A 12268-nucleotide genomic window follows, 5' to 3' on the forward strand; every position below is an offset into this window, starting at 1 on the left:
TCGGTCCCCTGGGCCTGGGGAGGAGCTGATGTCACGGGTAGTTCCCTTGTTTCCCCGCAAACAAATGCTTTCGGTTCGGAGGAAAGTGGTCTGAGTCACCGTGGGTCCAGGCACAGCGTTGTGCTGGGTTAAGTAAAGGCATGATTTAAAACCTCTCGGTAAACCAGTGCAATTTATGTCGGCGGGGATAGCTCTGCATTGCAATCCAAAGGTGCGACTGCCGTTTTTGTAGGTATACCTGATACAACCCAAGCTAGGTAACTTAGGTGCTGATGTTGGTTTAGCTCAGGGATTCTCAACCGTTTTAAATTCAAGGTATCTCTCAACAGATGTAAGGCACCCTTTAGAAAATGCCAGCTTTTAGTTTCACTCATTTTTTAACTACAGAAAAATATCAGAGCGATTCTTTGGTTGTAAAGAACTCGGAAGGACCGGCACTGGTGAGAAAGTTTTGACGCTCGCTATGGACTCCTCTTGGAAATCTCTATAGGTTTATTGTGTGAATCATGTGTAGGTGATATGGCACCCTTAAAAGGATCTCCTGGCACCCTAGGTGCTGTGGTACGCTAGTCGAGCATCACTGGTCTAGCCCCTTCAGTTTGAGCTGCACATGCCTGTCTAGGCACCCTGGGGAAGTATGTACTGGGGGAAGCTCAATCCCATGCTGCTGCAGCCACACTGCGATCAGTACCAAAACCAGCTAATTGAAGGGAGCTTGGGTATGCTGCTGAGCTGCAAGTGCATTTTGTGATTGCATTGCAGACATACTCTAGGAGACTGACCTTCTCTGGGAACCACAGAACAGCTGCAGCATGAGCAGTGGCAGTTTCCAGATGCCCCACCAACTTTCCTAAACCACTTGCAAATGAACATGAAAAATTAATTGACACGAGTGCAAAAAATGCAGCCCTCGCACTGTCTATGATAGTGGAACACGTTTGATTCCTCTTCCCCCCCCCCCCTACAGTCAGTGCCAGTATTGTGGTATCATCTGATCCACACGAGAGGAGAAGATCCAGTCTCACACAATGACCCTGGCTATATGTGTTCTAAATATATTTATATTTAGAAAACGGACAAGGCACATAAGATGGCTTTCAGCCCATGCATTTGGCAGGGAGTAGCTTGGAGGAAAATTGCCTTGCTGCTGCCCGCTCCACACCTTTTCTGCGTATAAATGAAGGATGTCTGTTTGTCTCGGTATCTTTTGCCAGCACTCAGCTTGCATTGGCCACCCACCCTAGTTTACTGGTCTGAGCCAGATTGGTGTGCGTACATACCCCCGTCAGTATGGATTGGGAGGAAAATAAATCTGCATGCACATCTTTTCCGAATATTTGTTTAAAATAGAATTGGAAGAACAGATTCCTGTTAGTCACTGACTAGATATTGGACAAAAGGCTTTTTGATTTTTCCTGACCTAGAGCTGGTAAAGTTTGGCTGAGTGACTCAAGGGCTCCATGATTCAAATCCCTTCTGATGCAGCCTTTGGTATTTTCAGGACTTTGGCTTGACTCCTGGATTTGCTAGATGGGCGAGAACTTCCTGGAATTGGGATGTTAATCTGAACTACTTTGTTTTGTTCCCGCTCCTAACAGCTCCTATTTTGGCTATCCTGGCTTGCTAGTAGAACTGACTTGGGTTTAAGTCACATCTAAAAATAGTTTGTGTTGGTCTCTCGCTTTTATTTGTTTGCCATTAAGCTGAAATTTAGGCGGCACCTGATTTAAGAATGAAATTTGGAAAACGTGTTCCAGAAGTCTGACTTTGTGGTACAAGATTTTAGCCAACAATAAAACAATTAAACAGTTGTGGTTTGTACGCCATTGGTACGTGCCTTGTGGCTGAAGATGGCTTCCTAATACGCCTCTGTGACCCTATAATACAAATCCTATCGTTACGTGTGCGGTCTAATAGTACGGCAGTAACCCAGGATTCCTTGGTTCCGTACCTCACCCTGCCACTGATTTGTTGGGTGTTATTGGGCAAGTCACTTAATGTACAAGGAACTTTATCTCTCAACTCTGCGTTTTGTGTAAAAGTGGGAGTATTAACAACACTTATTTTTAATTTAATCACTGTCCTTGCTTTAAAATCCCTCTGCCTAAATAGAACCTAGTCTCTTGCCCAGAGCGGCTTTCTGTTCCCTCAATAAATGATGGAGTCAGCAGCATCTCTTTTTGGACGAGGCGCTAAGTACTTCTGCCTGAGTCGAAAACATGCTTACAGGGTAAGAGAGCTTGCCCTGCTACCGCCTGTGGTACATATTTGTTGTCAGAGGCTGTCAATAGGGTATGGCTCTCCAGAGCTGTCATTGAGCCACCTCTCACCCAGATAAATAGGTTTAAATTGGATTTAAAAGGCAAAGCCAAAAACAGATGTTAATGTTGTCAGCGTATAAAGCAAGTATTCTAAATCAATCTCGCTGCTTGCAGATGACATTGGCTACCTTTTCAGGAATAGTTGCTGGTGATGAGCGACAACTTTGCTCATGCATTTATAAAACAGGTGAGGGATTAAGGTATCTTTCTTCCCCAGCGAGGAGTTTGTGGCTGTCCATGCAATGAAGGCGCAGCTGTGATGAGGCAGAAAGTTCTAGGTGCTCAGTCAGTGTCTGACTTTGGGGCAGTTAGTAATTCAAGACCATTTAGATGTAGTGTAGAGCTGCATCTTCTACCTAATGTGAAAGAAACTTACTTCTGACCAAGATAAAGACAAATTACGGCTTGCTTTTTCATAGTTAAGGGCCATTAATATAAATAAAGGTATTACATGGCAAGAAGAAAACTTGGTGAGGAATTGCATTGCCTCAGTTGTGGGTGTTAAGTTGGGATATATTAAGATCAAACATGAGCTCCACATCAGATCTAAATTTGAATTTGATGATCTTCTTTTAAATGTTAGTGATGGGTTGGATCAAAGGATTTTGGTTGAGCCGCTCTCTACTTAAGATGTAGTTACAGAAGGCCGTACATGTATTGCTCATTCACCCTTATGCTGCCGTGTCATCTCTGTAACTTTCTTCCTGGTACCGGTTGATTGCAGGGCAGCTGTCTTCAGCAGCTAAGCGATGGGGTAAACTTCATGGATCCAGGTTTCCAGCAAAAACTTGAAGATGAAAAGGAACTAATTCGTCGGGCCATCCAGAAGGAACTGAAGATCAAAGAGGGGACAGAGAACCTGCGCAAGGTGACAACAGACAGGAAGAACCTTGTACATGTAGAGCACATGCTGAAATCTTCCAGTCGGAAACTGGAACAGCTGCACTGGGAGCTTCAGGAGCTTAATGCTCGCATTGTAATAACGGAGAAACCAGAGAGAAAGACAGGTAGGTCTTGGGTCAGGCTTTGTGGGGGAAGCTGGTCAGATAGCTTCAGCCTTTTCCTTAGAGCCAACTTGTTTTGGGTGCTAAGCCAGGAAGTAAGAATTGCTTCCATTCAGGAAAGGAACCTCAATTTGTCTTTGCATACATCTAGTTAAGATGAGCAGTGTAGAGAGAAACCAAAGTGTGGAAAGTTGGGAATGTCATTTACCAAGATGGAAGGAGGTGATACCGAATATGAGGGGGGAGAAGGCTAAATGAGAGCACTGGATGTGGATGAGTTTCAGGAGTAGGATGCAAACTGACTTGCAGAGCTTGGGGCAGCATCTTCAGACAGAATCCAACAGGCAGGTTCTGGACAGGCCTGAATGGGAATAGAGGTGGTGGCATCCTTGGGGCTTCTTCCCAAGAAATCTATAATTCCTCAGCATAGGGTTGTTATTAGAAAAGGAGACACAAGCAGGTAGGAGAGCTTGTTCCTCAGGTGAACCCATATTTGCACTCTCCCCCTCATCCCATCAGTAACCCTGCGTGGGATCCAAAAGAGAGAGAATGACAGAGGTCACTTTGTTGTTTCACAGATGAGTCTAGGTCTCCAGACCCTTGTCTCTGGGAACAGGACTCAAGCCTGGTGGCAAGGAGGATTGAGGCTCTTAAAAAACAGCTGCACATTGAGATGAAGGTGAAACAGGGAGCCGAGAACATGATCCAGATGTATTCAAACACAGCATCAAAGGTGAGTGTTGTTTAGCAGGAATGAGCATGATCATGTGGGAGCAAGGGGCACCGTGAAGCAAGATTTAATAAAAGTGCAAACACAGACTGTGTACTGCAGATCTGGGTGTGAGTGTGCTTTAATGTAGGGTTCATTTCAGGCTGTCTGTCTGAGCCCCAGCTGTGCAGTTCTGGCATGACGTACAGCTGTGGAACAGGCTGACATTCTAGCCTATGGGTGAGTGATGCTGTTCATGCTGCTTGCATCAGACTTGTAGCTTCAGGATGTTTGTAGTTGAGTCCAAGAACTAAGCAGAATAAAAAAGCCAAGTTTCACTGGGCGTAAAAGCTTGTGCTTCTGGGGTTTACGCTCATCTCTGACCTCCTAACTGCAGATAGACTTCCCAGGGAAGCGGGTTATCCCATATTTGCCTGTAGTGGGGTCTCTTGAACTTACCTATAAAGTACGTTAGAAGTGTTACATTTGTTTGATTACAAACAAAACATGCTACCTCCAGAGAACAGACTTGGGGAAGTGGTAGGACAGAACGGTGCCAAATGACCATACCTAAGGACAGATAGCAAAATGAAACGGAAAACTGTTGTGATTATGTCCTTTGTGCGACTCTGTCCCATGTCAAGTTTCTGATGCGTACCTAATTGGTATGATACTCATAATCTCAACAGAGTTTGAAATAGGTCAGAGTGCACAGTATCCCTGGAGATGAATTATCAGAGAGAAATTTGTAGGGATTTACTGTGTTTTTTTCACCTGTCCCATTTGTCAGATCTGGAATAATTTTATTTAATAATTGTATTTGAGAGTCAGGGTAATTCAAATGTAATTGTTTTTTTTAAGACACGTATGCTAAATTAGGTTGGGATATTGCAGTTTATTCCATCTCCCTCAACTCTGTCAATGCAATTGACCAAAGATCACAGGATTCAATTGCTACAACATCAGACCTGTCTTTTACTGGTTGAGTATGTCCATAGGTTAGGACTGTCCCATAGTAATTAATCACATCTGTGGGATCCTAACGCATCACAGGGTCCTTATCTCTGTATACAATGGTTATAAATCAAGGAACTCGATCCTTTTGTATTTCCTCTGTACAATCAGTTATGATGGTTTCAGGACCTTCTGCAACCCCTTGTCCTTGGATGTGGTAGCACCCCCTCCTCCCAGCTTAACACACTATTCAGATTCATTGCTGATCTGTCTAGATCTCTAACCACCCATTCTCTTTTGTCAGGATTGGAAGCTGTTTGCTACTGCCCAGCAGATGCTTCAGGACAGCAAGATGAAGATCGAGATAATCCGCATGCAGATTGTGAAGGTGTCTCAGTCGGCAGGAGGCACGGAGGATGCAGCGGATCCAGCAGGTAGGATGTTGGATACATCTGATGGCACTGAAGGGATGTTGCTGAAGCAACACTTGCAGTCTGGTACACTCAGCCTCTTGCTTGCCTGATTGCTCTGTTTATCTCCAACACCACCAGTGAGGACAGGGGCTAACATCAGTCTCCTGGAGCTGCGCATTGAGGAGCTGCAGCATCACCTACGCATTGAAGCTGCTGTGGCAGAGGGGGCAAAAAATGTGGTGAAGATCATAGGAGGCAGCCGGGTGCAGGATCGCAAGCTGTTGGCTGAGGTAGGTACCACTGCAACTCTCTGAAGGGTCGATAATGACTTGCCCTAGGCTGGAGAAGGCAAGGTAAAGATGCACCTAACAGAGTGAATCAGAGATGATGAAGTGAGCTCTTGCCCATAAAAGCTTATGCATGTCTGATTCAGTTAGTTTATAAGGTGCACCTCTACTCAGCCTTCTGACTGTTACTGGCTGTATGAGTGAGAGCATATTGTCCTTGTCATCTTGCTCATTGCCTGTAGTGCTTAATGGCAGTGCCTTTAACCTAGTGCAGTGGCTTTCAACCTGTGGTCCATGGACCTTTGGTGGTCCGCCAACTATGTCTAAGGGGTCCACGAAAGATGACTATGATCAATCAAAAGCATGTGAATACCCACACTTACAATTCAAAGGGGTCTGCACCTCCATTCAAAAATTTTTAGGCATCACAAATGAAAAAAGATTGAAAACCACTGACCTAGTGCATAGACAGTCCTCTACATATGCTGTGGTGGTTTGATTTGCATTTCAGAACTCACTTTGGTAACAAAGCTAGTGAGGAAGAACACTTGCAGCAAACCAGGAAAAAAAATGTTGCTTAGCCTTTAGAACAGGTAAAAGTGAGTTACAACTTTTTAGCTCTGCCACTGGTTTGCTGTGTAACTTGGGGCAACTCACTTTTCTTTGCCTCAGTTGACTCCTCTGTCTAATGGGGAAAACTCTCATGTACCCTGCAGGGCTCTTTCAAGAATTAGTTATCATTAAATGCTTTAAAAGCTTTGGTCAAATCTCTAACTCTGTGCATAGTGTTACCTATAGCAATCATTCAACTCGGATTCATTGTGCCAGCAATATTTAGTAAAAACCTTTAGAAGACCAAACTGCTGCTCTGAAGATGAGTGTACTGGAATGGTAAGAAGAGCATTGGAGCACATATCCTCAGCTTCTATTGTTCAAGTGGGAAATATGTTGGTGAGAGTTTACCCCAGTCTTTGTGAAGAGGGCTATATCCCTCTCATCCCACAAAGCAATGACTTAGGCGGATAAAAGTGGTGCTGTCTCTTGCCATCCTCTGCAAACAGGATGGCATCTGGCCCTTGAGTTTGCAAAGGCCCAGTAGTGCCCTGGTCTGGCAGTTCAAAGCCTAGACCCGTTTTTTCTCTGTGTCATGTTACCAGGCTCAAGGCCGCTTGCAAGAATCATCTCAGAAGATTGATCTGCTGCGTTTGTCCCTGGAACGGCAGCTTAGCGAGATTTCTCCTGATCACCCAAAGCGGGCAGCCATCAAGCAGGAGCTAGTAAACACTTCCTCTCTGGGAGCCCAGCATGGCAGGGTCCAGCCTTCTACTTCACTGATCAAACCTACAGCTCTTACAGGTACTTGAACTCTGTGCAGTTTGTTGTGGGGAGAAGCTGAGTTGAATGGGTTTCCTGTGTCATTGTGATGTGGACACTTGGTGTGCTAGGAAGTGGATTGAAGACATTGACTTAGCTTTGTGCTAGTCTCTACAAAATGTCAGATGGTGATGGCTTTCAGTCACTGCTGAGCTAGGTTGGGTTTGAACCTGTGATCTAAAAAGCAAAGCTAAAAGGGTTCTGGGCCCATGTGAGAACAGACTGAATGGAACAGTTTAACTTTTCTAGACATAACCTTCTTTGGTATGCTGCAATTCCTCAGGAACACTGGAAGTGAGACTGATGGGGTGTCAGGATCTGTTGGAGAAGGTTCCAGGACGTTCCCGAATGGCTGCTTCATCTCCTATCCATGCATCTCCAAGTGACCTGTGGTCCCTGACCAGAGCAAGGGCTGGTATGGGCATCTATGGCCTCAGCACTTCAGGAAAGCACTTGCGGAACGAGGAGCTATGTAGTGAGTATGATGTTCCCTGTCGGATCAGTGATGGTACTTTTGTGGTTCTGGTGTCTCCTAACAGTGTGCTGTGAGCACAGTGATGGGTAACCTGGGGCACTTGGCTCCTGAAATAATGAAGTAGAGGATGAGCCATCTGCTCGTCTTTCTCTTTAGTGGATTTCTCCTGTGCTAGAAATCTGACTGGGTGAGGGAGGCACCTCTAGGAAGGATGTCTTAGAAAGCAGTATCTTGCGAAACATAGTAACAAATGCTTTCTTCCTTGCCTAGATGAGGTGCTTGCGGTGCTCAAAGTGGACAATAAAGTGGTTGGTCAGACAAACTGGGGGCCAGTTAATAACCAGGCATGGGACCAGAGCTTTGCTATTGAGCTGGATCGGGTAAGTGTGATAGAAATAGTGGGGTCAGGGATCTCTGGTCTTGCCCTCAGGTCCCCTGTGTTGTAGCTGTTTGTTCTTTCACTTTATTCGCTTTACTCATTTAACTTGCTACTCTGTTTGAACCAACTCCTTTATTTGAACTGTCCCCCTTTCACTTGTTAAATACCATTAACGCTGTCTGCCCTGAAGGCAATAGAGCTTTGGCAGAACTTCCGCCTGAACACATCTGATGTTCCTCGGTCCCCAGGTGAGCAGCTTCATTCCGTTTTACCTGGAATACAGCTTACTTCAGGATATCTGACAGTGAGGGTCAGTCTCAAATCAAAGGCTGCAGGGAATCAGTTGAAGATGAGTTGCCTCCAAAGAACTGTAGCTTGTAAAATTCAGCAAAGATCAGAGAAAGTGAGAAGCAGTAAGGTTTAAGAGACTGTCATCTCTTCCTTTCTGTGTCTGTCTTGGATGCTGCATCATGTAGCTGCCCAAACTTTCTACAAGGCAAGAAAAGGATTCTGCTCCAGACCTCCAGGTAGAGTTCGGAGAGTGTGTTGTGTGTGAGATCCAAACCTGGACCTAGGACATTACCAAACTTCTCTTCTTGCAGTCCAGAGAGCTGGAGATTGCAGTTTATTGGCGTGACTGGAGAGAGCTGTGTGCAGTGAAGTTCTTGCGTTTGGATGACTTCCTCGATAATGAACGCCACGGGATGTGCCTCTCTCTTGAGCCCCAGGGGACGCTTTTTGCAGAGGTGAATGCTCCAGACTTCCTTTTCCAGGGTGGTCCCCATCCTGGGTCTCTTTTGGATGCTGCACTGAACAGTTAAATAATTCTGAGTTTAACCTTCCTTGCATCAGGTGGGTTCAGCTGAGGCACTAGTGAAGTGACATACCAAACGTGAGTGAGTCAGTGCCTGAGCTGGGACAGGAGCCCTGGAGTCTTGTCTCAGTTCCTTGCCCTAATCTCTAGACTGTCTCCCATCCTTGGTCTATAGTGGGATTACCTCCAAGGTAATCTGCTTCCTCCCTGGGAGAGGAAGAGGAAAGATGGGCTTTTGCAATGTAATTTTTTTCTTGTTTTCTTTTTTATAAACCTTATTTATTGCAAGGGCAACTTATCCAAAAACAAATTGAATGTTTAAAGATGCATCCATAATGCAGTTCTTTTCATCCCCCTGTTAATGGTGTGGTGTCTCTTGAAAAGAGCTAAGGACCTCAGAATGAAAGGTGTAAAGGGGGGCAGCATTCTGGAGTGGCCTGTTCAGCTGAAACAATCTGGGCTCAGCTGGCTAATCCCAGATACTCAAAGACATGTAGGTGCCCAACTGCTATTGATTTAAATGTAAATTGGGTTCTTGAATATCTTTTGCAAATGAGGGACAAAATCACCAGCTGAAACCGGGGAGCGTAATACTACAACGACGTGAGTATATGATCGCCCAGAGGGATGATTAGAGGGTGCCGTTAACGTTACCTGAGAGCAACAGAACAAAAGCAAGCCAAACCTTGTTTTTATGAGTTAATGAGGACACTTTTAATTAAAGAGAATGGCTTAATGATCAGGTCTGAATTACTCCTACTGCTTGGAATTGGAGGTTCTGGTCCCCTTGGGGCGCACTCATCCTTCTAAGGATGATGACAAAATTCAGGGAAACACAGACTAGGGAGTCTTTCAGCCCTGCTTCCTTAGCGAGCAAAAGGTTAGAAGATTCCTCCAAGGAATCTTACCCAGGTCGAGATCTGTGACAGCGTGATTATGCAGTTTCCCCATTTATCACTCATTTGATATGGGTCAACTGCTGCTTCCCACCCCTGAGATGGCTGCATTTCATCAGTAATGTGTGATAGTGTCTGAGAAGCTGGTTGATGTCCTTTAAATGAAGGAGAGCAGAGATGTTATGAACTGATCTGTCCCTTTGTCAGGACAGCAGGAAGGACTAACTTTAAACAAAAATAGAATTAACATGAAATCTGTGGGGTGTAGGTAGCATAACTCAGTCTGGGCCACGCCTGAACAAATGACTCCTAATTTCCTGAATGAATGAAGTATTTGATCAGAGGCCCAGTGTGCTTAAGCTAGTGTTCAAAGGGCAAGTAAAGGTCTCTGAAGAGTCTTCTCTGCTTTCCTGTCAGGTGATGTTCTGTAACCCTGTTATTGAGAGAAGGCCCAAGCTGCAGCGCCAGAAACGCATTTTCCCCAAACAGAAAGGTAACCCGATAGCAAACATATGCCCACTGGTGGGGGAAGGGGGGTGCAGTACCTAGTTTGATGCTGTGTTTTAGATGCTTGCAGGTCAGCATGTGTGAGTAGGAAGATCTGTTAGGGAACAGCATTAGCTCAACTCATTAGGCAAGTGGTAGAAGTCCGGTTGCTTGCTTCCCCCCCCCCCCATTTGGAATCAGGAAAGAATCTTACTCCAAGATCAGCTTGGCATAGATGGGGGGGGGGGTGCCTTTCTCGCTAGTGGGGGGCACCATCTTCTTCCTTGGATCTCTTGAGAGTATTTTAATAAACTATTTCCTGTCATTGTAGTGGCAGGCCATTGACAGTGCCCTTGTTTCCCTGCTTTATCTGTGGCATGTGTGGGTGTTTTTGATGCTTTTAGGCCCTGTGCCTGGTAGTTGTGGAGGGGGTTTCTTGTGCAGTTTTAAGAACAGGTTAGGCAAATACTTCTACGAGATGGCTTAGAAGGGGATGATCTTGCCTTGAGCAGGGGGTTGGAGCAGGTAGATTCCTAAAGTCCCTCCCAGCCGTACTTCCCTGTGATTCTATGGCTCTAACGTGCCATGTGCATATTGCAACACTGCTAATTTCACCTCCTCCAGGAAAGGAGTTTCTCCGAGCTTCTCAGATGAACATAAACATTGCTGCCTGGGGCCGCCTAATGATGAGCATCCTCCCACCATGTAGTTCCCCGACCACTCTCAGCCCTCCACTTCAGGATCCTGCTCATTCAGATTTCGCCTCTCCAGCTCCACTGCCAAATCAAATTGATTTGATATCCAGGTGGGACAGATGAGACCTGTTGGAATTAAGGCTGGGAAACAGACACAAATGGGCACAGAGTGCATCTGAACACTTCGTGAAACTTCATGGGGTTGGGAAAAATCTTGGTATGAAAGCTCTGTTTATAGGACTTGACTCAGGATAGTGAGGAAAGCTAATACAGACTGAGATCATGGATTTAGTGGCCCATTCAGTGTAGTGCAGGCAGTTCTGATTTATTGTTTGTTAGACCAACTTTCAAAATCACAATTCTAAAGAGTGGCCTGGTTTCAGAACCAGGTTTTAATCAGCTTTCCTTTTTTTTCTATCCTTAAATGTCACATGTTAGAGCAGGAAAAGCCGGAGACAAGAATGTGGTGGCAGGAACATGACAATGTGAGGGAAAATAAAGCAGGTTGTCATGCTTAGTTTGACATGTAGATTATGCAGTTGCAAGGAGTGACCTGTCCTTTTATTAAAGTTCCTTAAGATGTGCAGTATGTGGGTTCTGTAAAAGGCCACAATTTATCCAGTACTGGTATAGAATACAATCCTCCTGTGTGGATACAAATAATCCAACCATGCACCTGAATAGGTTGTTCCAAAGCTGTGTGCTTCAACTCTTTTTCATTTACACCTGAAGAAAATAATTGGTCTACCTGCCCTGGAAGAGGACGAATAGCCAACTGATCTCAGCTTAATTTAACTGAGGTTTACTTTATAGTCTTTAATTGGATGGCTATGATGTTGGTAGACATTTCTATAGCATACATAGTGTCTGTGTGCTAGGTACCCTGACATGAGTAGAAACACCACCAGCATAATAAAGGCTTCTTTCCTTCAAATGAATTTTGAAGGAGCGTGTTTTCCATTGATTCCTCTCAGACCTGGGGAGTGTGAATCAGGGAGTCTTACCCTCCAGTGATTTGGGATGACTTTAAACTTTGTATAAGTATTTTGGGTGCTGCATGTTTGGCCATCATACTCTGTTCCTTGGAGATCTACTTAAAATATATTCTTTACATGCAGTAACTTTCCAGTGGGTAAACTGATATTTGATGAAGAACCTCCCTGCAAGCCTCCACGCCTCTTTCTGCCGGCAGACTCCAAAGAAATGGTGCCTTCTCCCACAGACTCTCCAGTAAGAATCTGAATGAATGGAGGGATTTTGGAGGCTGGGCTGGTTTTATTAGAGATGGGGCTTTGCTCTTCCCTTCCAAATCAAAAAATGTAAAAAATGCTGGGGAGGAAATTTCTCTCTCTTCTGGTGGATGTCACTTTAGGGCTAGCTAATCTCCTGGGGTGTAGAAGCTAGTGAGATGGCTTAGCATTGGGTTTTTGGCCCTCAAGAAGACACTAAAGAGAGATGTTC

The 12268-nt window shown here is 45.0% G+C and overlaps 1 protein-coding gene across 3 annotated transcripts in view; it reads left to right on the plus strand.

Moving 5' to 3' along the window:
• The window catches only part of PKN3 (protein kinase N3), a 21310-nt gene that overhangs the window by 955 nt on the left and 8087 nt on the right, over positions 1-12268 (plus strand). The window contains exons 2-13 of one of the 3 annotated variants that reach the window (XM_025205018.1): positions 2113-2230; positions 3046-3328; positions 3904-4058; positions 5293-5422; positions 5540-5691; positions 6846-7044; positions 7346-7537; positions 7808-7917; positions 8519-8662; positions 10044-10119; positions 10737-10917; positions 11926-12037. In XM_025205018.1, coding sequence (XP_025060803.1) covers positions 2156-2230; positions 3046-3328; positions 3904-4058; positions 5293-5422; positions 5540-5691; positions 6846-7044; positions 7346-7537; positions 7808-7917; positions 8519-8662; positions 10044-10119; positions 10737-10917; positions 11926-12037 — 1809 coding nt within the window. In that variant the 5' untranslated portion in view covers positions 2113-2155. Of the gene's footprint in view, positions 1-2112; positions 2231-3045; positions 3329-3903; positions 4059-5292; positions 5423-5539; positions 5692-6845; positions 7045-7345; positions 7538-7807; positions 7918-8392; positions 8444-8518; positions 8663-10043; positions 10120-10736; positions 10918-11925; positions 12038-12268 lie in introns of all 3 variants that reach the window. The other 2 variants (XM_025205019.1, XM_014520266.2) reach the window with 2 other exon arrangements.

This window comes from Alligator sinensis, unplaced genomic scaffold (genome assembly GCF_000455745.1).
Source record: "Alligator sinensis unplaced genomic scaffold, ASM45574v1 scaffold388_2, whole genome shotgun sequence".
NCBI lineage: Eukaryota > Metazoa > Chordata > Crocodylia > Alligatoridae > Alligator > Alligator sinensis.